Genomic DNA, 27,438 nt, shown 5'->3' with positions numbered 1-27,438 from the left:
TGAGATACACGTTAAGTTTATTTAAAGTGCTAAAAGTCTTATGACTCCCAAAACTTCACATGAGAATTATAATAGAAGAATGTATTAACTTAAATACTCAAGGTCAACTCAAATCCAGGAGTCCCTTGTTTTGGTGACATTGCTAGGAAATAGATGAATTAAAATCCTAACAGTAGCTGGCATGGTGGCACACACCTTTAATCCTAGCACTCTGGAGGCTGAGGTAGGAGGATCACAAGTGAGTTCAAGGCCATCTTCAGGCTTTATAAAACTCTGGTTTCATAACTCTATGTAAAAACTGATTTAATTATACCACCTCCTGCCCCCTTTATTTTGACAGGTTGTTAGGCTGGTCTTGAATTCATGATTCTCCTACCTCTGCCTCCTAACTGCTGGGGTTGAAGTGTGTACCATCATGCCTGTCTTATCTGCTAGCTTTCTATTCTATTATCTTCATTTTTTTTCTTCCCAGTTTTATCTGTCTTCTCTTTCCACAAATTCCCAAGCACAATTCCTAAAAACATGAGTATTCCTATTGTTCGGTTAGAGGTGAATTTATCCCAGCAGTCCTCAGGTCTGTTGATGTCTAGTGTGTAAATCTGTAAGAGAAGAGCACAGATGAGCAGATCAGTTCAGAGAAGGAATGAGCACTGACTTGCTGAGTATAAATAATGGGGAGCCGCTATTACAAGTACCTAGCTATCTTCCCCTGCAGAAAAATCTGTCATGTCTTTCACTGGGAATCATTCAAGAAGTGTCTTAAAAGCTTCTGCCTGACCAGTGTTGTTTTTCCAACATCCAAAACTGACATGACAGCTCAAAATCTCCTATGTGGCTTCATGTAGATGAATCAGTCAAAATGCACGTACATGAACATATTGTGCAAAATTATCTTCAGGCTATGTAAGAGGTGCATGAATCAAATGAATTCTGCATTTCAATTTGGGTTCCATTCCTAAGATACCTCATTAGTTTATGCAAATATTATAAAAAATTTCAAATTGAACCAGACATGGTGGTGCACACCTTGAAATTGTGGCATTAGGGAGGTAGAGGTAGGAGGATCACTGAGTTTGAAGCCAACCTGAGACTACATAGCGAATTCCAGGTGAGCCTGGGCTAGAGGAAGACCCTACCTCAAAAAACCAAAAAGAAAGAAAAAGTTCAAAATCAACAGCCTTTTGATGCCAAGCAATTTCTACAAGGGATGCTTGGCTTGCACATAGACATGTCTTCCACACACACTGAGGGAAGTCAGCTTCCCTGCAGCTCCCACCTTGAGCTCCAGCATTACTCTCTAGAGCAGTCTCAACTGAGAATAAGCGACATTTGGGTAAAGCACTGAACTGCTGTGCAGGGCACTGAGATATACTGCGGATTCCTAATTGTCACTCACTAAGTGAGTGGGACTCTCCTTGGTTATTATGAGAACCAAAGATGGTCTCTTCTTATGTTTCTGATCTCCTTCCTGTGCTCTGTGGGCAGTTACCTAAATTATGAGATTCCTACCTTCAATATGAGCCCTGCAAATACACCAAGAAAGCTTCATCTATCTTTTCTTTTTTACTTTCTGTCTCTCCCTCCCTCCTTCCCACACAGTGCCATCATATTACCCTACTGGGATATCACAATTCACCACTATGATTCCACAATGTCCTACTGTGACATCATAATGCCCTGCTTCCCTCCCTCCTTTCTCATTTTTCTTTTCTTTCTTTTTTTAAATAATTTATTTATTTGAGAGAAAGAGACAGAGAGAATGAATGAATGGGTGTGCCAGGGCTTCTAGCCACTTCAAACGAACTCCAGACACACATGCCACCTTGTGCATTTGACTTTACGTGGGTACTTTAACTGCTAAACCATCTCTCCAGCCTCCCCCCCCCCTTTTTTTTCAACCTAGGGTCTCAATCTAGCCCAAGCTGACCTGGAACTCACTCTGTAGTTCCAGGCTGGCCTCAAATTCACAGCAATCCTCCCACCTGTGCTGGGACTAAGGGTATGTGCCACCATGCCTGGCTCTTTTTCTTTTTTTGAGACAAGGTCTCACTGTGTAGCATAGATTAATCTTAAACTTTGGGTCCTCTGACCTTAGCCTCTCTAGTTGTGGGATTACAGGCATGTGCCACCATGCCAGGCTTGAACTATCCTCTTTATTTTGTGGTCTGAAGATTTAACTTCAAATACGAGAAGGCTATCTCCACCTTTTACACAGTACTGAGGACTGAACAGAGGACCACAACTGCAATTGAATATAAAACGTGAGCCAGGTATGTTGGTGCACACCTTTAACCCCAGCCCTTGGGAGGCAGAGGTAGGAGGATGGCCATGACCCTACCTTGAAAAACCAGAAAAATGAATAAATAAATACGGAACTCTAGACGCATGTGCCACCTTATGTATCAGGCTCTAAGCGTGGGTACTGGGGAACTGAACCCAAGTTGCCAGACTTTGCAAGGAAGTACCTTAACAACTGAGCCATCTCTGCAGTCCTTTTCTTTTCCCCTCAAGGGAGGGGTCTCATTCTTGCCCAGGCTGACCTGGAACGTACTCTATAGTCCTAGGCTGGCCTCAAACTCAAGTGATCCTTCTACCTCTGTTTCCTGAGTGCTGGGGCATACACCACCACGCCCAGCTTCTCTTCTTTCTTTTGTTGTTGTTGTTATTGTTAGGTATATTATTATTATTTAGGCTGTCCACCTATTTTTTGTTTCTTTTGCTTTTCAAGGTAGGATCTCACTCTAGCCCAGGCTGACCTGGAATCAACTACATAGTCTCAGGGTTGCCTAGAACTCATGGCAATTCTCCTACCTCTGCCTCCTGAGTGCTGGGATTAAAGGCGTGTGCTACCATGCCCGGCTACTCCACCTATTTTCACGGTAGGGTCTCTCACTGAACAAAGAACTTCCTAATTAGACTAGACTAGTTGGCTAGCAAGCTCAAGGGATCGATCCATCTGTGTCTACTCTCCACTCCCAGCCCAAGTCTGGGAAAGCAGGTACATGTCACCATGTTCAGTATTCATGTGGATACTGAGGCTTGAACACAGGTTCTCAGGCTTATGACGTAAACACTTTATTGACTGAGCTATCTTCCCAGCTTAGTCAATAATGGAAACTTTTTTTGTTTGTTTGTTTTGGTTTTTTAAGATCGGGTGTCATTCTAGCTCAGGTTGATTTGAAATTCACTTGGTAGTCTCAGGCTGGCCTCCAATCACAGCAATTCTCCTATCTCTGCCTTCCTACTGCTGGGATTTAAGGTGTGCACTTGGTTTCAATAATGTAAACTTAAAAAACATTTATTTATTTATTTATTTGATTTATTGAGACAGAGAGAGAGAGAGAGGGAGGGGGGGGTTGGGAGGGAGGAAGAGAAACAGGTAAATAGAATGTGTGCACCAGGGCCTTCAGCCACTGCAAACCAAATGCAGATGCATTTACTGCCTTGTACATCTGGCTTATGTGGGTCCATTTTATATGTACATGTATGTATGTGTGTGTGTGTGTATATATATATATATATATATATATATATATATATATATGTATATGTATATGTATGTGTATGTATATATGTGTGTGTGTGTGTGTGTATATTGTATACAATTGTATATATATATATATACACACACACACACACACACACACACACATTTTTTTTTTTTGGTTTTTCAAGGTAGGGTCTCGCTCTGGTCCAGGCTGACCTGGAATTCACTATGCAATCTCAGTCTGGCCTTGAACTCATGACAATCCTCCTACCTCTGCCCCCTGAGTGCTGGGATTAAAGGCCTCCATTTTTTTATTATTAAATATTTTTATCATTTATTTGTGTGTGTGAGAGAGAATATGAGAATAGGTGTGCTGAGGCCTCTTGCTCTTTCAAACAAACTTCAGATGCATGTATCACTTTGCACATCTTGTTTTATATGGGTACTGGGGAATGAAACCCAGACCATCAGGCTTTCAAGCAAGGACCTTTAACTGCTGAGCCATCTCTCCAGCCCTATTTATTTATTTATTTATCCTGTGGCACTGGGAGTTGAACCTTGGGCCTTGGTCATGCTGTGCAAGTGCTCTGCCACTGAGCTGCAGCCCTGGTCCTTCTTGTCCTTTTTAAGACCAAGTCTCTGAACCACCCAGGCTGGCCTGGAACGCCTTCCTTCATAACTGAAACTACAGGCATCACTATATTTCATATTTCACCTGCCAATGGCAATGCAGTCTTTTGAATATTTAGATTAGGAATAGCCTTCTATTTTTAAGTTTGTTTATAAGCTTATTTTTGGAGTAATTCAACTCAACTCACAGGCTTCAGGCATTCCTGAACATTTTCTAGACATATCTGAAGTAATTCCAGGAAAATAAAAGGAACAATCTAGGTTTCAGATTATATTATTTCTCTAAAGTACTGATATAGCTAATTTTTTCAACACAAGTAAGGGCAGAAAAGGGGCACTTCAGGGAGTAGAAATCAAGTCACTGTTTGTTTTAACACACTCCTTATCTAGAGTGCATTTTGTTTAAATAATTTGAATGATTTATACCAAGGAAAAAATAAGAGAAAGGTCAAACCTGGTGAGCCAGATGGGCTCCTACCACTACCAGAGCAGTGTAGTAGGGGGCAGTCTGGTCGCTGTTCATGCCCACCAGGCTCAAAGCCCCCAGCATGGCGATGCCAAAGCCACTGAGCCACTGCTTGGTGTTCTCTCTGAACAGCAACGCCGTGGACTTCAGACCAATCAGAGCGTCATCTTTTTTGTCCTAATATCAGGAATAGGAGAACATTTTTTACAATATTTAATTGGTACCATAAGATTCACACTTTGAAGCTCACACTCACAAGGCCACACAATCATGGAAGCCACCCCCTGCAGAGTAAAATGTCTTTTAAAGAACATGCAGATAATGCCACAAGCTGTGAGGATGATCCAGAAACACTGCCCATGAGCAGGAAGGAACAGGCTCCTCAACGTGAACTGTGGCCACTCACACCTCTCGGCTGCTTCTTACAATTGTAATGACTCTGAAGTGTGCTTCTACTGCAGCAGGATTCAAAGTCAACCTTCACAGAGCTCCTTTCTCCCCCAAGAGTTCTTGAATGTCAATTTCTCATTCATTTTAGTTTCCAGTTTCAACCTCACGGATACCACAGATATATAAAAATGTCCACCACATAATGACATCCATCCGCTTTTCATGAACAGCTTTTATTTTTTTTTTTCCTTGCCTCTCTCATCCACCCCTCTTTCCCACTTTTTTTCCAGTTTGTCTTGAAGTATGGTCTCACTGTAGCTCAGGCTGACCTAGAACTCACTCTGCAGTCCCAGGCTAGCCTCAAACTCATAGCAGTCCTCCTACCTCTGCTTCCTGAGTGCTGGACTAAAGGTGTACACCACCATGCCTAGCCCCATCCCTCTCCCTTTATGCAGAACTAGGTCTTGATAAAACTCACAAGTAGGTGCCTGGTCTTCCCCAGTAACACTAACTATCTCTTATAATCGGGACTATGAGGTATTGGCAGCTCCATATAAACTGTGTACTCACTTCCAAGAAGACACCTGACAGGCTATCTTTCAGTGTGGGGTTAAGTGTACTTTTTTTTTTCTCTCAAAATGCAATGACTTCAGGGTGTAAGCTATCATTTCAATTCTGTGAATCATAAGTCTCAACAAAACATGGTGTTCACTGAAGAAAATATAAATGGAATACAGTTGTCCTAGCCACTGGCTTGATGTTATGGCAAAAAGTACTATTCACACACAATATACAGCCCAGGGTGGACTCAAACACACAATCCTCTTGCTTAGATGTGCAGATATGTAGCACCATATCTGGCTGATGAAACACATTTTTTTTCCTTCCAAGGTAGGGTCTGACTCTATAGTCTAGGCTGACCTGGAATTTACTATATGTAGTCTCAGGCTGGCCTCAAACTCACAGTGATTCTCCTACCTTTGCCTGCTGAGTGCTGGGATTAAAGGCATGTGGCACCATACCTGGTTAAAAATACTTTTTTTCCAAATTTTTTTTTTAACAATTTCCATCATTATACAAACAAATCCCATGGTAATGCTCTCCCTCCCCCCACTTTCCCCTTTGAAACTCCACTCTCCATCATATCCCCTCCCTATCTCAATCAGTCTCTCTTTTATTTTGATGACATCATCTTTTCCTCCTCTTATGATGGTCTTGTGTAGGTAGTGTCAGACACTCTGAGGTCATGGATATCCAGGCCATTTTCTGTCTGGAGGAACATGTTGTAAAGAGTCCTACCCTTTCTTTGGCTCTAAAATTCTTTCTGCCATCTCTTTCACAATAGATCTGGAGCCATGGAAGATATGATAGAGATATTAGAGTGCTGAGCACTCCTGTCACTTCTTTCCAGCTACTTCTTTTTTTTTTTTTCAAGGTAGGGTCTCTAGCTCAGACTAACCTGGAATTCACTATGTAGTCTCAGATTGGCCTTGAACTCATGGTGATCATCCTACCTCTGCCTCCCAAGTGCTGGGATTAAAGGCATGTGCCAACATGCCCGGCATAAAAATATCTCTTAAAAAATGTCATAAGAAAGGGGATAGAGAGATGGCTTAGTGGGTGAGGTGCTTGTATGTAAAGCCTAAGGACCCAGGTTCAAGTCCCCAGGATCCATGTAAGCCAGATGCACAAGGTGGTGCATGCATCTAGAGTTCATTTGCAGTGGCTATAGGCCCTGGCACACCTATTTTCTCTCTTTCCCTCTCTCAAATAAATAAAGGAATAAGAAAGCTTTAAAAAATGTCATAAATAAGAAATGGAGGGCTGGAGAGATGGCTTAGCGGTTAAGCGCTTGCCTGTGAAGCCTAAGGACCCCAGTTCGAGGCTTGGTTCCCCAGGTCCCATGTTAGCCAGATGCACAAGGGGGCACACGCGTCTGGAGTTCGTTTGCAGAGGCTGGAAGCCCTGGCGCACCCATTCTCTCTCTCTCCCTCTATCTGTCTTTCTCTCTGTGTCTGTCGCTCTCAAATAAAATAAATAAATAAATAAAAATTAAAAAAAAAAAAAAAGAAATGGAGCCAGGCATGGTGGTGCCCATGCACTTGGGAGGCAGAGGTAGGAGGACTGCCATGAGTTTAAGGCTACCCTGCGACTACATAGTGAGTTGGGTCAGCCTGAGCTAGAGTGAGATGTGGCACATTTATACAGTGGAGTTCTACTCAGCAGTAAAGAAAAATGAAGTTACGAAATTTGCAGAAAAATGGAAGGACCTGGAAAGGATTATACTAAGTGAGGTAACCCAGGCCCAGGAAGCCAAGCGCCAAATGTTCTCCCTCATATGTGGATCCTAGCTACAGATTATTGGGCATCTGCGTGAGAGTGAAAATACTTCGTAGCAGAGGCCAGTAAGTAAAAAGGAGATATAAAGGGAAGAGAAAGGAAGGGAGGAGGGTACTTAATAGGTTGGTATTGTATATATGTAAGTACAATGATTGAGATGGGGAGGTAATATGATGGAGAATGGAATTTCAAAGGGGAAAGTGTGGGGGGGGAGGGTATTACCATGGGATATTTTTTATAATCATGGAAAATGTTAATAAAAATTGTGAAAAGAATAAAAAAGATTAACAAAAAAATGTACCTGAGGTGTCTGTGCAGTGAATGTTATTTTTAAAATTGTCAAAACTCAGAAACACAAGCTGGGCATGCTGGGGCATGCCTTTACTTCTAGCACTCAGGAGGCAGAGGTAGGAGGGTCACTGTGTCTGAGAGTACATAGGGAGTTCCAGGTCAGCCTGGGCTAGACTGATAACTTACCTTGAAAAAAACAAAACAAAGCCAAGCAAAACACTCCCCAGAAACAACCTAGCTGGCCAAAACAGACATATCATTATATTCAAAATGTTGGCATTCCTGTGAGTAGACTAGTATGCAGCCTGAAGTGACAATGACAAGGAATGGGTAAAACTAAGGGAAAGGACCAGGTGTGGTGGCCCATGCTGGTAATTCTAGTACTTGGGAAGCCAAGGTGAGAGGACCACAGAGGGCGGGCAATTGTGGTGACTAAAAGTAGTCTCAGCTCTGTAACCCACCATTGCATGACATGTGCAGGTTACTTCTCCACATTTTCTCATGTGTAAATACGGACAATAAAAGAAGTACCTTCAGGGGCTACAGAGATGGCTTAGCAGTTAAGGCACTTGCCTGCAAAGCCAAGAGACCCAGGTTTGATTCCCTAGGACCCATGTAAACCAGATACATAAGGCAGCGCATGTCTCTGGAGTTCATTTGCAGTGGCTGGAGACCCTTGAGTACCCATTCTCTGTCTGCCTTTCTCTCTCTCTAACAAATAAAGTAAAAGTTAAAAAAAAAAGTACCTTCCTTCCAGGAGGTCATGAAATTTCACCATTCTCTGTGAAGTAGCTAAAGCAATGCCTGGCACATAGTAACTACCACATGAGTGCTCACATACAAAGCAAAATAAACCAATTGTACTCTTTGGTGAGCAAACATAAATATGAAGCAGAAATGCGCTGTTGCAGCCAGGGAATTATGAATAAGTAGCTTTTTAGAATAAAAAAAAACTTTTCCTTTGGGCTGGAGAGATGGCTTAGTCATTAAGGCATTTGCCTGCAAAGCCAAAAGATCGTGGTTTGATTCTCCAGGACCCACGTAAGCCGGACGCACAAGGAGGCACACACGTTTGGAATTCATCTGCAAGGCTGAAGGCCCTGGTGCACCCATTTTCTCTCTGTCTGCCTCTTTTTCCCTCTCAAGAAATAAAGTTTTTCCTTTAATTTGTTTTTTATTTAAAGTTCTCAGGAATAGACATTATGGCTCAGCAGTTAAAGATACTTGCTTGCAAAGTCTGCTGGCCTGGGTTAGATTTTCCTGGTATCCATAAAAAGCCAGATGAACAAAGTGGCACATATGACTAGAGCTCATCTGCAGTGGCAAGAGGCATTGGCACACCCATACTCTTTCTCTTTCTCTACTTGCAAATAAATAAGTAAATAAATTTTAAAACAAAACAAACCCAATAAGTAACAATAACAAAAACAAACAAACAAAAAAACCAGGGGCTGGGGAGACAGCTCTACCAGCAAGCATGAAGATCCTCAGAATCCATGAAAAACAGCCATGTGTGGTGGCATATGCTTGAATGCCAGCAATGAAGAGGTAGAGTAGGCCGACCCCTGGTGTTCAGTCTAGCCTCCTTGGCAAGTTTCAGTGTTAGAACTTGCCTCAAAGAAAAGGTGGACAGTGTCTGATGAGTCACACCTAAGGCTGTCCTCTGGTACACACGCACACCCACCCACCCGCTCACCCTTCTGTGGGCACACACACACACACAGAAATAACAATACCTAAATCAAACTTAAGAAAAATGTCATTTCTTTACCTGATGGGCATAAATAGTATCATAAATCAGTGTCCACATAACTCCGGAAAAATAAAGAGGCAGGCACACAGACAGATCGCAGGAACCCTTGACAGCAGACCATCCGAGTAAAGCTCCCCAGTTAAAAGTCAGGCCTACAATTGGTAGAACACAAACAGGGAGAGTGGAATGCACTTCAGCACCTAAGGGGGGGGATGGGACAGCATCCACATGTATCAAGTGCTCACTGAGCCACGTCCCTGGGATGCTGTTATCAATGTCCCTACTGAATCCTCTCAACCCTTTCTGGTACTGATGTGATAGTTTACAAAAAAAAGGAAACAAGCTCAGAAAGCCTAGTTAATAGTTGATACAGGGCTGGAGAGATGGCTACTAAGCTACTAAGATGGTTACGATGCTTGCCTGTAAAGCCTAAGGACCTGGGTTCAATTCCCCAGTATCCACATAAGCCAGATAAATAAGGTGGTGGGTGCATCTGGAATTTGTTTGCAGTGGCTGGAGGCCCTGGAGCGCCCATTCTCTCTCGCTTTTTCCCTCTTCCTTTTGCTCTCTCAAATAAATAAAAATAAACTATTTTCTTAAAAAAATACCTAGCCGGGCGTGGTGGCGCACACCTTTAATCCCAGCACTCAGGAGGCAGAGGTAGGAGGATCACCGTGAGTTCAAGGCCACCCTGAGACTACAGAGTTAATTCCAGGTCAGCCTGGACCAGAGTGAGACCCTACCTCGAAAAACCAAAAAAAACAACAACAACAAAAAAAACAACCTAATACAGGGCTGGAGAGATGGCTTATCAGTTAAGGTGTTTGCCCGCAAAGCCAAAGAATCCTGGTTCAACTCTCTAGGACCCTCATAAGCCAGATGCACAATGGGATGCATGCACCTGGAATTTGTTTGCAGTGGCTGGAGGCCCTAGAGTGCCCATTCTCTCTCTCTCTGCCACTTTCTCTCTCTCAAATAAATAAAAAAATATTTTAAAAAGTAGTTAATACAATCAAGCTAACAGAAAGAAGAATATCTCCTAATGAGGTGCTGAGGTCTGAACTTGGACCTATCCGACTCAAAACCTGTGTTCTTCCAGCACCACTCTACCTCCCCTCAAAGTTACAGACACAAGAGTACTGATAGGAACACATTTATTCTCCAAGCCCAGTATCACTGAGGACTGCAAACCAACACCCGCATGCTGACAACTCTTACATCTCCACCTACAGGACTGGTCACCACCCTAAGCTCCAGGCTTAATTTACTGCTGCACACCTCTGCCTGCAACTGTCCTAGCCTTTCCCCAGAAATCCATTTCCTCCTCTTACACTGTCTCTTTCCACTCAGAAAGCCCCTCTTCATCTGATTCATGCTTCTCTGTGGCCCTATAGCTCCCGTATTTGCCAACTGCACTTCAGTGACCTGCAGATCTGCTGTCTTGCTTGGCCCCCCACCCCCACCCCCACCCCAAGGTAGGGTCTCGTTGTAGCCCAGGATTACCTGGAATTCACTATGTAGTCTCAGGGTGGCCTCGAACTCACAGCGATCCTCCTACCTCTGCCTCCCAAGTGCTGGAATGAAAGGTGTACATCACCACACCCAGCTTGTCTGTCTCTCTTCTATCTCCCTCTACTTATAAATAATTTTTAAAAGCTGGGCATGGTGGCACATGCCTTTAATCCCAGTACTTGGGAGGCAGAGGTAGGAGGACTGCTGTGAGTCTGAGGCCACCTGAGACTACATAGTGAGTTCCAGGCCATCCTAGGCTAGAGTGAGGCCCTGCCTCAAAAAACCAAAAACCAAAAACCAAAAAAAAAAAAAAAAAAAAGAGAGAATTTATTCCATTTTGAAAAACTTCATGATTAGTCTGATGTTCCCCTACCTACCCTATACAAAACACACATACACATACCCCATACTATAAAAGTGTGATTTGATAAGACTTCAAACTTACCCAAGGCTAACTGAGGCCAAAATGTGATTCTTTTCATGAGTGGGTAGGTGATGACAAGAAGTAAGGATGATGCTCCCAGAACTATACTAAAAACACAAAAACCTGGGTTAATGTTACCATCATTTAGAGACCACTACACACTGTAAGATATTAGTAATAACACTGAATTTATTTCTTTTTCTTTTTTCTTTTTCTTGCTTTTCAAGGTAGGGTCTCACTCTGGTCCAGGCTGACCTGGAATTCACTATGTAGTCTCAGGGTGGCCTCAAACTCTCGATGATCCTCCCACCTCTGCTTCCAAAGTGCTGTGATTAAAGGTGTGTGCCACTATACCCGGCCTGGAATTTATTTTTATCTTAAATAATATTTATAATTGTTTTTTCTTTTGACTTTTTTCCATATAGGGTCTAACACTATAGCTCAGACTGACCTGTATTTCATTCTGTCGTCCCAGGCTGGCCTAAAATTCATGGTAATTCTTCTACCTTAGCTTCCTGAGTTCTGGGATTAATAGCATGTGTTACCCCACCCAGCTGTTTAAATGATTTTTGTTATATAAAATTTGCTTCCTACACTCTGGCTTTTCCTATTATAAAGGACTAGAAAAATATTTTAAACAAAAGAATAATTAACATATGTATCACTCTCGTGCACTGGGTACTGGTCTAAGCATTTTACACCTAGAGTTACGTACTCTTCATAATGACCCAGAAGGCAGTGAGTTTGAGTCCTATTCTCTTTTGCAAGTGAGAAAACTAAAGCAAAAGAGATAAAGTCAATTTATGACAAGCCTACAGCCAACATATTACTAAATGGGGAAAAACTGGAAGCTTTTCCACTAAAATCAGGAACAAGACAAGGGTGTCCACTGTCCCCACTTCTATTTAATATAGTTTTGGAAGTCTTAGCCATAGCAATAAGGCAAGAGACACACATAAAAGGGATACAAATTGGAAAGGAAGAAATCAAGTTATCATTATTTGCAGATGACATGATTCTATACATAAAGGACCCTAAAGACTCTACTAGCAAGCTGTTAGAGCTGATCAAAACCTACAGCAATGTAGCAGGATACAAAATAAATACACAGAAATCAGTAGCCTTCATATATGCTAACAACAAACACACAGAGGATGAAATCAGAGAATCACTCCCATTCACAATTGCATCAAATAAAATAAAAATACCTTGGAATAAACCTAACCAAGGAAGTAAAGAATCTATACAATGAGAACTTTAAAACACTCAAGCGAGAAATTGCAGAAGACACTAGAAAGTGGAGAAACATCCCTTGTTCCTGGCTTGGAAGAATCAATATCGTGAAAATGGCAATCTTACCTAAAGCAATCTACACATTTAATGCAATCCCTATCAAAATTCCAAAGGCTTTCTTCATGGAAATAGAAAAAACAATCCAAAAATTCATTTGGAATCACAAAAAACCTCGAATATCTAAAATAATACTGAGCAACAAAAAAGAGGCTGGTGGTATCACCATACCTGATTTTAACCTATACTACAGAGCCATAGTAACAAAAACAGCATGGTACTGGCACAAAAACAGACATGTAGATCAGTGGAACAGAATAGAGGACCCAGATGTAAGCCCAAGTTGCTATAGCCACCTGATATTCGATAAAAATGCCAAAAATACTCATTGGAGAAGAGACAGACTCTTCAGCAAATGGTGTTTTGAAAACTGGATAAATATCTGCAGAAGGATGAAAATAGATTCTTCTCTCTCGCCATGCACAAGAATTAAGTCCAAATGGATTAAAGACCTTAACATCAGACCGGAAACTTTGAAACTGCTAGAGGAAAAAGTAGGGGAAACCCTTCAACATATTGGTCTTGGCAAAGACTTTCTGAATACAACCCCAATTGCTCAGGCAATAAAACCACAGATTAACCACTGGGACCTAATGAAATTACAAAGATTTTGCACCGCAAAGGACACAGTGAAAAAAGCAAAGAGGCAACCTACAGAATGGGAAAAAATCTTCGCCAGCTATATATCTGATAGAGGATTAATATCTAGGATATACAAAGAACTCAAAAAGTTAACTAATAAGGAATCAAACAAGCCAATCAAAAAATGGGCTAAGGAGCTAAATAGAGAGTTCTCAAAGGAAGAAATACGAATGGCATATAAGCACCTAAAAAAATGTTCTACGTCACTAGTCATCAGGGAAATGCAGATTAAAACTACATTGAGATTCCATCTCACTCCTGTCAGATTGGCCACCATCATGAAAACAAATGATCATAAATGTTGGCGGGGATGTGGAAAAAAAGGAACCTTTCTGCACTGCTGGTGGGAATGCAATCTGGTCCAGCCATTGTGGAAAACAGTGTAGAGGTTCCTAAAGCAGCTAGAGATTGATCTACCATATGACCCAGCTATAGTGCTCCTAGGCATATATCCAAAGGACTCATCTCATTTCCTTAGAAGTACATGCTCAACCATGCTTATTGCTGCTCAATTTATAATAGCTGGGAAATGGAACCAGCCTAGATGTCCCTCAACAGATGAGTGGATAATGAAGATGTGGTACATTTATACAATGGAGTTCTACTCAGCGGTAAAGAAAAATAAAGTTATGAAATTTGCAGAAAAGTGGATGGACCTGGAAAGTATTATACTAAGTCAGGTAACCCAGGCCCAGAAAGCCAAGCGCCACATGTTCTCTCTCATATGTGGATCCTAGCTACAGATGACTGGGCTTCTGTGTGAGAATGAAAATACTTAGTAGCAGAGGCCAGTAAGTTGAAAAGGAGACATAAAGGGTGGAGAAAGGAAGAGAGGAGGATACTTAATAGGTTGATATTGTATATATGTAATTACAATGATTGTAATGGGGAGGTAATATGATTGAGAATGGAATTTCAAACGGGAAAGTGTGGGGGTGGGGAGGGAGGGAATTACCATGGGATATATTTTATAATCATGGAAAATGTTAATAAAAATTAAAAAAAAAAAAAAAGAGATAAAGTCAGTTGTCAACTGTCATAGTTAGTCTACACAGTAGCCAAGATTTGAATCTAAAGCAATCTGGCTTCTAGAGGCTGGTCTGTTAACCACCACTTACAAACATTAGGTGCCCAGGAAAGCAGAGTCCTAACAGTACATTACAGTCAGAACTCTCTTATGTTCATGGTTGGTGTGCCTTCCTAAGAGATGAAAAGCAACAGAACACAGGATGTTCTTAGGTATCTTGAAGTCCATCTAATCCCACCCCTCGAGTAATTACCTTCTAAAGGAGTTTTCATCATGTTACTGATGCTGGGCCACACATGTAACCAAGCCTAGTCTCAAGAGAGTCACTTATTTGCTGACACCTCCTCCCTTCTTTTCCTCACAGAACCTTTTTTTTTTAAGGTAGGGTATCACTCTAGCTCAGGCTGACCTGGAACTCACTATGTCGTCTCAGGGTAGCCTCGAACTCACTGCAATCCTCCTGCCTCTGCCTCCCAAGTGCTGGCCCAGCTCTCACAGAAATATTTTGTAAGCAGTTAGATACACCCTTTCTCATCTTCTGTTATTTTGGTTTCATGGCCCTGGGAAAGGTATGGTTCCTCTTTCTGTGAAGAGAATATAACCACTTCTGCTTTCAGATATTTCAGAGATAACTATCAGCATAAATAAAATTATGCCAATACATGTGGTTGTACACACATGGAAAACCCATGAAGTGCCTTGTATCCCTTAGGGAACAGAGAGTATACATACAGTTAATATTCTTTTGGAGGAAAGTGTTATTGAAGTGATATTACCATATGGTAAGTTACTGGATTAATGCTTGCTCAAGTGCACATGCTCCGCAGATAGCCAGGAACAGCTCTGCACTGGACACTTCTATTACAGTTCTTCCTTCTCCATTCCCAAGGAGAAGCTTTCTACATCACTGGTGTGACGGTTATGTTAATGTCAACCTGACAGGACCTAGAATCACCTGAGGGACCACCTAGAATAGGTTGGCCTTTGGGCATACCTGGAAGGATTACCTTGAGGAGATTATTTCAAAGATTCCCTTTAGCTGAGGGTGGCACCATTCAATGTGCTGGGGCTCTGGGCTGTATAAAAAAGCATGCATCACTCTCTCCTTCCTCACTGTGGACTGAAATGTGCCAGCTAAGGCTCCTGCCACCATGCCTCTCCTCCCATGATGGGCTATAACCTGGACTGTAAGACGAAATAAACCCTTTCTCCCCCAAACTGACTGTTGTCAGGCATTCTGACTCAGCAATAGGTAACACAATAATGAAAAGCACATTTACTATACCTGTAGTAGTTCAGACACAGAAGGACACCCAGGGCCAAGGACAACTGTCCCCCAAGGAAGACAAAGGATTGGAAGGGGGAAATGTCTCCAGCAGCTATGGGGCGATCTGCTGTTCTTGTAACCTTAACACAGAAAACAGACATCTTAGCCTCATGCAACATACATTTAAAATGTTGAAAATTTAAAATGTTGAAAACCTCAAATGTTGAATCAAGAGACAGGCCCATGGTGAGCACAAAGGCACAAATATTGACAGAATGAAATCAACATGAAAGTACTGCCAAAACCTAACACTATATATTTAAAGAAGCTTTGTTGAGAGCTGAAAGTTCCCACCACTCTTTCTCATCTCCAGACAAATAAAGGAAAGCAAATTCCTTTTCCATCTATTTAGCAACCTAGCTTAGAGAGCTCAACTTCCACTGAGAAAAGAGGTTTAGTAAGATCTCAGGAACAACAAATTGCAACAGATATGGGATAAAGTTATTGTCACATTAAAAACATTTTTTTTTAATTTATGTGAGAAGGAGAGAGAGAATGAATGGGTGTACCAGAGCCTCCAGCCACTGCAGACAAACTCCAGATGCATTCACCACCATGTGCATTGTGGGTACTGGGAAACTGAACCTGGGTCCTTAGGCTTTGCAGGCAAATGCCTTAACCCCTAAGCAATCTCTCCAGCCTCTAATGTCACATTTAAATATATATATATATATATATATATATATATATATATATATATATATATGGTTGTTGTTGTTGTTTGGTCGGGCATGGTGGTGCATGCCTTTAATCCCAGCACTTGAGAGGCAAAGGTAGGAGGATCACAATGAGTAGAGGCCACCCTGAGACTATGTAGTGGACTGGAGTGAAGCCCTACATTGAAACATCTGCAACCCCCCCCCCCTTATTTTTTATTTGCAAGCAGAGAGAGATAGAAAAGAGACAGAAAGAATAGGTATGTCAGGGCCTGTAGCCACTGCAAATGAACTCCAGATGCATGTGTTACTTTGTGCATGTGGCTTTACGTGGGTACTGGGGAACTGAACTTGGATCATTAGGCTTTGCATACAAATGCCTTAACCACTGAGCCATCTCTCCAGCCCTGATGTCATCACATTTTTAAGCACAGGAAGCTTAAAAAAAAAAAAAAAGAGAGAGACCTGGGTTTGTAAGTGGGAGTGCTTTTACCATGTGACCTAAGAATGGGTCTGTGATACTGCAGACTTGCCAAACCACTAAGGGCAAACTTAACTGGAAGAATGTAGGCAGAGCTGGAAAATACATCATATGGACTGTTTTCTCCTTCATGGAATGTAGCTATCCAAAATTCAACCATAAAGCTGGGAGTGGTGGTGCACGCCTTTAACCCTACTACTCAGGAGGCCGAGGTAGGAGGATCACACTGAGTTTGAGGCCACTCTGAGACTATATAGTGAATTCCAGGTCAGCCTGGGATACAGTGAGACCCTACCTCTAAAAACAAAAACAAACAAACAAACAAAAAAAAAAATCAACCACAAAGAATATTACAAAAATTTTCAATACTGATAGAAAAACTTAGGATATGGGATTAGAGTATTTGAGCACAACTCTATCACTTACAGATTCCATAACTTACATGTTCAACAAAATCCTTTTCAAATATTTAATGTTGAATGTCCGCTGTGGAGACAGACCCATTCCTCACACATTGTTAATAATTTATAGCTCTGTTTTTCATTTTCTGTACTTTCTGTGCCTTATGTTGAGACAGAAAAAAAAAAACTTAAAAAGGAATGTTGAACTAACTATGTGCACAAGTTATCCTGAAGCTTCATTCACATGGAACAGAATGAAAAGCTGACTAGGAAATGTGAACCTTCCAATCAAGTGTGCATTTGCTGGCCACTCAAGCCATCTGGACTGTCAGCTAGAGAAGCGTTAGCACCCTGCCCCAGCCACTCCTCCACTCCATGTGAGACACACACAGAGCTTCAGTTATCAAACACAATATACTTTACCTCAGTTCCATCTCTATCTGCTCTTCCTTCTGCCTACAATAACTTTCACCCTCTAGTCTGCCCTCCTCCTCTTCTTTTCTTTGCCATTTCACTCTGATAAGAGTTCAAAGTTTATTTCCCCTACCTGGGACATTCTTTCAACACCCCTGCCAAGACCATCTTAGTGTACAGCACTAACAATGCAAAAAAGTTTTTTTTTTCTTCTTTTTCTTTTTTTCTACTAGGTAATCTCAGGCTGGCCTGGAGTTCACAATTGATCATCCTACCTCGGCCTCCTGAGTACTGGGATTAAAGACATATGCCACCACATCTGGTCTAAGAAAGTTTTTTTTTTATTTTTGGTTTTTCGAGGTAGGGTTTCACATTAGCCCAGGCTAACCTGGAATTCACTATGTAGTCTCAGGATGGCCTCGAACTCATGGCAATCCTCCTACCCCTGCCTCCCGAGTGCTGGGATTAAAGGCGTGAGCCACCATGCCTGCTCTAAGAAAGTTTTTACTAACTTTTCAGTGGGTATGTAAATATGATTTTTAAAACGTCAGGAGGCTAGAGTACAGGAGTAAAAATTAATTTTCCCACTGCTGTCTCCTATGCATGTGTTCCCTCTCCAGAAGTTTACAAGGGAGGACTCTTACATAGCCTATGCTAGTACAACTGACCTGACTCATTTAACCTAAGATTTGATGTACAGCATATGGCTCCAAAATAGGCCTCAAAGGAAGAGACTATGTATCTTTTGGAATCTAAAGTTTCAGGGTGGGATTTTTTTTTTTTTTTTCTTTTTTTCAGGGTAGCATCTCACTGTAGCTCAGGCTGACCTAGAACTTTACTCTGTAGTTCCAGGCTGGTCTCAAATTTACAGTGATCCTCCTATCTCTGCCTCCTTAGTCCTGAGATTAAAGGCATGCACCATCACACACGGTTAATATTTATTTGAGAGACAGGAAAGAGAATGAAAGAGCCAGGGCCTCTTGCCACTGAAAATAAACTCCAGAAAAATGCACCATTTTGTGCATCTGGCTTTACATGGGTATTGAGAATCAAATCCAGGCTGTCAGGCTTTGCAAGCAAGCACCTTTAACCACTCAACCCCCTCTCCAGCCTGACCCCTCCCTTTTATTATTTTTTAAAAAGTATTTTTATTATTTGCAAGGAGAGAGAAGGGGGGGAGGAAATACAGAGAAGGAGACAGAGAAAATGGGCATGCAAAGGCTTCCAGCCACTGCAAACAAACTTCCAGAAGCATGTGTCACTTTATGTATCTGCTTTATGTGGGCACTAGGGAATCAAACTCGGGTTGTTAGGCTTTGCTAGCAAGCACCTTTAACTACTGAACCATCTTTCCAGCCCCAGATTTTTTTTTTTTTTTTTTTTTGAGGTAGGGTCTCACTCTAGTCCAAGTCAATCTGGAACTCACTCCAGATTGGCCTGGAACTCACAGCAATCCTCCTATCTTAGCCTCATGAGTGCTGGGATTAATAGTGTGTGCTACCATTTTCATTACTAGCCTTTAATTTCTTTATTTACCCTTGGCACTCAATTTTTTTTTCATTTCTATTTATTTATTTATTTGAGACAGAGAGAGGAGAGAGAGAATGGATATGCCATGGCCTCTATCCACTGCAAAGGAACTCCAGACGCATGCGCCACCATGTGCATCTGGCTTATGTGGGACCTGGAGAATCAAACTGGGTCCTTAGGCTTCACAGGCAAGCACCTTAACCACTAGGCCATCTCTCCAGTCCCCAAATTCCTAATTTACTTTGAAAGATACAGCACACACCTTGCCCTATGGCCACTCTTGTACTGGGCGGAACGTAAGCTTCCAGCACCAGCTACTCAGCTGGTGCTCCTCTCATGCTGGTTGCTGAGAACCAAACATGGTCTTGCTGCTTTACGTGGCATCCCAGTCATGCCACCATGCTATCCTGCAGACTCAAAAGGAGCCACTCTGGTCCTTCCCAGGATGAAACTACCTGTTTATCGTAGTCACGGTCCCACATGTCATTAATAGTACAGCCTGCTCCACGCATCAGAATGGCTCCAGTGCCAAAGAGGGACAACATGTACCAGTCAGGAAAACCACCTGGCTCAGCAGCCAAGCCAATGCTCCAGGTGCATGGCAAGTACAGGAGCCAGGTTCCTATGCAAAAGCAAAAAGACAGAAGTCAGTTCACTGCCTTCATCTGTTTAATTACCATGTCCCAAAGAGGCACAGAACATTCTACACAAAGAGAGAGGCCAGGCGTAGGTATGAACACCTGTAACTGCAGCACTGGGGACCCGAACCTGGAGGATCAAGAGTTCAAGGTCAGTACTGGGGAGCAGCTGGAGGCGGGACAGAGTGCCTGTATAACATGGAGCCCGAGTTCAGTCTCCAACATCACATAAAACTGGGTGGGATGGCTTGTATCCGGAATCCTACCAGTTAAGAGGTGGAGACAGGAGGAACAGGAGTTCAAGGTGATCCTCAGCTATAGAGGGAGTTGTGGGCTAGCCTGGGCTACACCAGACTCTATCTCAAAAAAAAAAAAGTTCAAGGCCAGTCTACTGGGCTATTTTGCATGACTATGAACAAAACAAAAGACTACCACCAATAAACAAAAATCCCTGCCCAAACTGGGAAAGTCAGTCAGGCATGATGGTGGACATCTGTAGTCTCAGGAGGCAGAGGATCACAAGTGCAAGTCTAGCATGCTCTACATATCATATAGGCCAGCCAGGACTATATGGCAAGAATCTAAAACAAACAAACTGAAAAAAGAAATTTGCAACATTTCCTGAAAAGGACCACTCTCCAGGATGTGTATAAAGTTCCTGGGAATGGAAGAGGTCAGTAATACCATGAGATACAATAATTCAACTGGCTTTTATATGACACCTACATTCCTGCAATATTTGTTATCTACTAGATTGGGAAAACCAAAGTCTGATAACATATTGTGGGAAGTTGGATACTCTCAGGTATTTCTGAGGAAGTCCCAAAATGGTACTATACTTATAGAGGACAACTTAAGAATTTTTACATATTTGTGTCTATACATGTATAAGATATAGTTTTTCTTAGAGGGAGTTCCAAGGTATGGTCTCATTCTAGCCCAGGCTGGCCTCAAACTCACAGCAATCCTCCTACCACAGCCTCCCAAGTGCTGGGACTAACAGCATGTGGTACAACCCCTGGCTTCTTTCAAACTAGTCTGAAGGCCAGTATGTTCATACACCATGTCAGAAAAGCCACATTGGTATCTGATAACAACTGTTTGCTTCTGGAAGAGGAACTACATGAATATGATATAGTGGTGAGAGAATTACTTTTCACTCTAGCCTCCTGAATTTTGCATCATATGCCCATAACTACTGAAAAGTTAGTTAAAAAAAAAAAAACCAACAACAACAACAAAAAAACCCTGCCTTTTCTGTTGTTAGTACAGTACACCAAGATGGCTGTTGGGGAGGGACGTTGCTCTGTAGCTTTTTGTTATGTTGTACTGAATCTTTTGCAGCAACATGTGCAAATGGATTTAGATCCTAATACTTAGCTCATAAACTAAGTGGTAAGCTAAACAAAAGTAAATATGCAGATTAAACTTAAAAAATATTAGTTAGTTATTTATTTGAAGGGGGAAAGAGAGAGAATATGGGCACACCAGGGCCTCTAGCCATGGCAAACAAAACCCCAGATACATGAGCCACCTAGTGTACCTGGCTTTATGTGTGTCTTGGGTAATCAAACCTGGGTCCCTAGGCTTTGTAGACAAGTGCTCTAATCACTGAGCAATCTCTCCAGCCCCCTAGGTTAGACTTTAAATGAACTTCAATAGCTGTTTGATTTCTAAGACAGCAGTCTTTCAATTAATATTAATAAATAGCTCAGTAGTAGAGTGCTTGCATAGCATGCTCAAGGCTTTATGTTTAATTCTTGGTACTGGATGAGAGCAAGGGAAAGAGAAAGGGAGAGAGAAAGAGAGGGAGAATGAAAGAGCAAGCAAGACTGAGAGAGCCTGAGATTCAGAGGTAATCAAATACTGGGGCTGGAGAGATGGCTCAACGGTTAAAGGTGCTTGCTTGCTTGCAAAGCCTGCTGGCGTAGGTTTGATTACCCAATACCCATGTAAAGCCAGATTCATAAAGTGGCACATGTGTCTGGAGTTCACTGTAGTGACAAGAGGCCTCTCTCCTCTCTGTTGGCAAATAAATATAAATAAAAGTATTTTGTCCCTGGTACAGAAGTAGGAGGAGCAGTGTGAATTCAAGGCCAGCCTGGGACTACAGTGAATTCCAGGTCAGCCTGAGCTAGGGTTAGACCCTACCTTGGAAAAGACAAAAACAGAATATACATTTTTTTTTCTTTCTTTTTGGCAAGCAAGAACCTTGAACCTCTGAGCCATCTCTCTAGCCCTAACTTTTATTTTCTTAAAATCAAATCTGGGGCTAGAGAGATTGCTCAGTGGTTAAGGTGCTTGCCTGCAAAGCCTAAGGATCTAGGTTTGATTTCCTAGTACCCATGTAAAGCCAGCTGCACAAAGTGGCATATGCATATGGAGATCATCTGCAGGGCTTAGAGGCCCTGGCAGACTCATTCTCTCTTTCAGTCTGTCTCTCTCAGCTTGCAAATAAATAATTAAAAAAAAAATCAAATCCTACACAAGTAGTCATTTCAAATGACTAAAATTGAAGCTTTATTCACTTACAAGTATTTATAAAGCACATACTCTTGGCTAAACACTGCATACCGTAAAAGTAAGAACTACAGTTCTTAACTTTAATAAAAGATAGCATAACATAAACCATTACAATAAAAGATAAAAGTGTGAAGGGCCACAAAGTGGCTAGGAACCTGAGGCACAGTTCCCCTGCTACCTGATAAGGACTGACTGAGGCCTTCATGATCCCATAGTGAATACTGTAACCCCACTGAGGAGGGCACCAAAAGAATATACCTTGCATATATTTATACACACACACATATATATAAATAAAAGGTCTAACAACAGAGCAAAAACAAGGTTCTATGAAAGCATAGAACTAGTGCCCCAAGTTACTTAGGAAGCAGGTGAAGAGCAGTCAGGGAGGCTTTTCTCATGGGGGTTAAAGCCCACAGAGCAAAAAGGGCAAGGAGAGGTCTAAGATAACATGACGAGAAATGGCCGGCCTTGTACCTGAATTCAGGTTGACCTGGACACATTCATACTTAGGGTGCCTCACCTACAACACTGACTGAATGTTAAATACTTAATTTTTTAAAGAATAATTTATTTATTTGGAAGCAGATTAAAAAAAAAAAAGAAAGACACATACGATGGGCATGTCAGGGTCTCTAGCTGCTGCAAACAAACTCCAGATGCATATGCCAGTCCCACTTTGTGCACCTGGCTTTGTGGTACTGGGGAATTGAACCTGGGTCGTCAGGCTTTGCAGACAAGTGCCTTAACTGCTGAGCTATCTCTCCGCCCCCCCCCCCTTTTACTTTCTATTGGCAACTTCCATATATACAGACAATATACCATGATCATAATCCCCTCCCACAACCCATCCCTTCCCCACCAAAAAAAATCTACCCTCCAATCAATCCTTTCTTTCCAACTAGTCTCTCTCTCTAGACCTCTCCCTTCTATTTTGATGTCATCATTTTTTCTTCTCTAGTATGCAGGTCTTGTGTAGGTAGTATTAGCCACTGTGAGTCATGAATGCCAGTCACTTTGTGTTCCGAAGACAGTACTATAAGCAATGCTCTCCTTCCTTTGCATCTTACATTCTTTCTGCCACCTTTTCCACAATGTCCCTGAGCCTTGAGGGTACTGAATGTTAATTACTTTATATGTATGAATTCATCCACTCAACAACATGCTTTAAAAGAAGTATTAATAATCCTATCTTGCAGATAAAGAAACAGAGAAGTTATGTAAACTACAGGGTTAAGCCAGGTGTGGTGGCGCATGCCTTTAATCCCAACACTTGGGAGGCAGAGGTAGGATTATCACCATCAGTTCGAAGGCAGTTTGAGACTGCATAGTGAATTCCAGGTCAGCCTGGGCTAGAGTGAGACTCTACCTCAAAAAACAAAAACAAAAAAAAGGGTTGAATATTTCCTTATGCAGTTATCAGAAGAGCTCATGTGGGACAGAGGCTATGCTGCTAAACTGTAGGAAAAAATACCACTTCATAGTTACCATCTGCTTGGTGTAATTAGAACTGGCTTCTATTAAAAAGAAAAAGAAAAAAAATCTACCAGGCATGGTGGTGCATGCCTTTAATCCCAGCACTTGGGAGGCCAAGATAGGACAATTGCTGTGAGTTGGAAGCCAGCCTGAGACTCCATAGTGAATTTCAGGTCAGCCTGGCTAGAGTGAGACCCTACCTCGAAAAAAAAATCTGGAAATATGTATAAACCACCTGTAACATAATGTGTCAGGAAGAAAACATTCTTGGCCACAAGTCTATTTTATATAATCACTGTATTCATTTACTAGACTGTCTGGAAAATGAGGAGGCTCCTGCAGAGAGGAGGAAAGTCAGAGGACTACCACTTTCAGGCTGAGGGACACTAAGCACTACAAATACGAAGGCACCAGAGGCGGTGACACATGCCTTTAATCCCATGGAGGCTGAGGCAGAAGGATGGCCATGAGTTCAAGGCCGGCCAGCAGCTAGAGTAGTCTCAATTTCGTCTGTAAATGAGGGACAAGAACATCTACCTCAGCAAGCTGTAATGAAATGACAATACTGATGGTTATGAAAACAGATATAACCTTTTCCATTGGCAGCGCTGGGTGTGAACTCAGGGCCTTACGTACACTAGGCATGTGCTCTACTACTGCTGTATCACCAGCCACGGGTGGATTAGTCAACGTGCACTAACATGTGTAACACACACAACCGTAAGCACACTTTCTCTAATTTTTATACCTCAAGCAATAATGGCTAACATCTCTTGAATCCTTATTGCATGCAAGCTCTGTACACAGCACTTAACGAATGTTAATGAAAGCCACATACACAGCAGTTACTATGGGCCAGGCACTTTCATAGAACACTTGCTTCTCACAATAGAACTACAAGGCAGGACCTCCCTTCATTACACTACCTTTACACAGAGGGAGTAATTTATCCCACACCACAAAACAGTCTGGCTGTGGTCTATATTTCAAGTTTAATGCTCTCACTTTTCATACTGAAATCCCTACATGCACCTTAGTCTTGCTTGTTCTGCCCTTAATGAGTCTTGGGAATATTTATTTTCTGTCTTCCCTGGGATCCTTTTAATCATCATGGTCCTTCTGTGAAGAAAGGTGCAGAGGTGGTGATGAGAAAAATGGGCTAGAGACAAAATTTTATTTAAAAAAAGGAAAAGCTCTCTGGGAGATGAAATAAAACGGTCACATCCTGAAAGAAGAGGATGGGCAGAACAAAGTGCCTGTTAAACTGAGTCCAAGACTTATTCCCTAATCACAAATTTTCCTTAAAACAACAGAATCACTCATAAATGTGTTTTAAAAATTACACAGCCAATTTAGTGGAAAGAGTGCCATCTGCTGAAATTTCTTTCTTTCTTTCTTTATTTTTGGTTTTCTGAGGCAGGGGCTTACTCTAGCTCAGGCTGACCTGGAATTCACTATGTAGTCTCAGGGTGGTCTTGAACTCACCGTGGTTCATCTACCTCTGCCTCTCAAGTGCTGGGACTAAAGGCATGTACCACCTCGGCCGGCTATCTCTGGATTCTTTTTTTTTTTTTCAAGGTAGAGTCTCACTCTGGTCCAGGCTGACCTGGAATTAACTATGTAGTGTTAGGGTGGCCTTGAACTCATGGCGATACTCCTACCTCTGCCTCCCACGTGCTGGGATTAAAGTCGTGCTCCACCATGCCTGATCTCTGGATTCTTGAGAGACAGAAAGAGAGAATGGGCATGCCAGGACCTCTAGCCACTGCACACAAACTGCACACACATTAGCCACTTTATGCATCTGCTTTTTTGTGGATACTGGGGCATCAAACCCAGGTCATCAGGCACTGCAGGGAATTGCCTCAACTGCTGAGCCATCTTTCCAGCCCCTGACTTTGGATTAAAAAAAAAAGTCTTCAGCAAGATTTCTTTCCTCCTTTGCAGTACCAAAGTATTTTTGGAATACAATTTCTTAAGACTTTTTCCAGTAATGGAGAGCTACCGCCACCTCATTTCCTAGCAGCACTATCTATAGTCCCATGCTTTCCCAGGTATCGACTGTTTCTCAACCGGAAAGCAGTCTTTAAAAGCAGGTAGTTTCAATAGCTATTTCCATCACTTAGGCTAGGTGACTTCATTCACTACTGCAATGTTCTGGACAGAAACATCCCAACATGCACACAGAGCTGTCAATAAAATTTATATTTGGTTAGTGGTGAGCACTATGGAGAAGAGAGAATAAAGTGGACGATGCTGGTTTAAATAGGAGGAACAGGAAAAATCCTTCCAGCAGGCTATTGGGCGCTGACTGGCAATAAGGAAGTGCTACTGGTCACATACAGATGTACTTTATTACATTGTTGTGTGGTAATCGGGTATGCAGGAATAAAAAAAGAACAACAGTGGGCTGGAGAGATGGCTTAGCGGTTAAGCGCTTGCCTGTGAAGCCTGAGGACCCCGGTTGGAGGCTCGGTTCCCCAGGACCCACGTTAGCCAGATGCACAAGGGGGCGCACGCATCTGGAGTTCCTTTGCAGAGGCTGGAAGCCCTGGCGCGCCCATTCTCTCTTTCTCCCTCTGTCTTTCTCTCTATGTCTGTCGCTCTCAAATAAATAAATAAATAATTAAAAAAAAAAAAAGAACAACAGTACCAAAACACCTAGTCGTTCTGGTATGGCTGTAGTGAAAAGCCTTTGTTCCTCATCTTAACTGTCTTAATTACGTGCCTTCTGGGCTTTACAGGACTGCAAGCAGAATCAAAACTCTAAATCTGAGCTAACTGAACGGTTAAGGCGCTTTGCCTGGGAAGCCAAAAGACCCAGGTACGATTCCCTAGACCCCACGTGAGCCAGATGCAAACTGGAGGGTGCATCTGGAGCTCATTTGCAGTGGCTGGAGACCCTGGCGTTCACAGTCTCTCTCTCAAACATGGAAAGTAAGAAAGAAGAAGAAAAAGAAACGAAACAACTCTAAATCTAATGAATGTAGAAGTGCTTCAAAACCTGCCCATCTGCAAATGCGGGGCCACAAGAAAGCAGTGCTCGGCTAGGTCACCATTCAGATGGTATCTATGATGTGCCCATCTGCAGCGCTCAGGCTTCAGAGGGGGAAGTCCCGACCGTGCCCAGGCGAACCTGACGCCGAGCGACGCGGCCCGGCTTCCCGGGGTCCCGAGGCGGCGTCGGAGGCCGCGCCCGCACTCACCGATGGGCTTGTCCAGCCGCATGAGCCGCAGGTACGGCTGCAGCGGGCGGGGCGCGCGGCTCACCACGGCCGCGGCCGACAGGCTGAGCGCACGCCCGGGCGGCTCCCGCCACCGCCAGTCCCGGGCTTGGGGCGCCCCCGCCGGGGCCAGGCAGCGGCTGCACGGGCCCCGAGGCCACGCCGGCGCCGCGGCCCGCAGGCCCCGCGCGAGCCTCCCTCCTCGCAGGCCCAGCATGGCGCGCGCGCGGGCTCGGCGCCGCCACGTGACGTCACCCCCGGCGACAGGCGGCGGGCGGGCATGCGCGGTGGCGCGGGGCGGGCCGGCTCCCGCCGAGGGGACAGCGGTTCTCCCGGGCGCTCCACCCGGCCGGCTGCGTGCCTGCATCCCGGTTGACCAGCTTCTCGAGGAGCACGGCGTGGCGCTCGCGGGCTTGGCGCGGCACAGTGACGTCATGACGGGGCCGGTGGCGGGCG

The 27,438-nt window shown here is 43.0% G+C and overlaps 1 protein-coding gene across 1 annotated transcript; it reads right to left on the bottom strand.

Moving 5' to 3' along the window:
• Positions 1-27,199, bottom strand: Coq2 (coenzyme Q2, polyprenyltransferase). The gene is made up of 7 exons (XM_045143643.1): positions 26,965-27,199; positions 19,577-19,743; positions 15,598-15,719; positions 11,315-11,400; positions 9,376-9,509; positions 4,572-4,760; positions 1-599 (listed from the first exon to the last, which is right to left on the bottom strand). Exons 1-7 carry the CDS (start codon positions 27,197-27,199, stop codon positions 432-434), a joined length of 1,101 nt encoding a protein of 366 aa, XP_044999578.1. The 3' UTR covers positions 1-431.
• Positions 27,200-27,438: the final 239 nt, after the last annotated feature.

The sequence above is a fragment of the Jaculus jaculus genome, chromosome 2 (genome assembly GCF_020740685.1).
Source record: "Jaculus jaculus isolate mJacJac1 chromosome 2, mJacJac1.mat.Y.cur, whole genome shotgun sequence".
Lineage (NCBI taxonomy): Eukaryota > Metazoa > Chordata > Mammalia > Rodentia > Dipodidae > Jaculus > Jaculus jaculus.
The sequence above is the reverse complement of the archived record's forward strand: the minus strand, read 5'-3'. Positions and strand labels throughout refer to the sequence as shown.

Coding starts and splice junctions, on each gene's coding strand:
- Coq2 (XM_045143643.1), bottom strand. CDS start 27,199: ATGCTGGGCCTGCGAGGAGGGAGGCTCGCGCGGGGCCTGCGGGCCGCG. Junction 11,401..15,597: donor CTGTGTCTGAACTACTACAG/GTATAGTAAATG, acceptor TTGTGTTTTTAG/TATAGTTCTGGGAGCATCAT. Junction 9,510..11,314: donor TTGGCCTCAGTTAGCCTTGG/GTAAGTTTGAAG, acceptor TACCAATTGTAG/GCCTGACTTTTAACTGGGGA.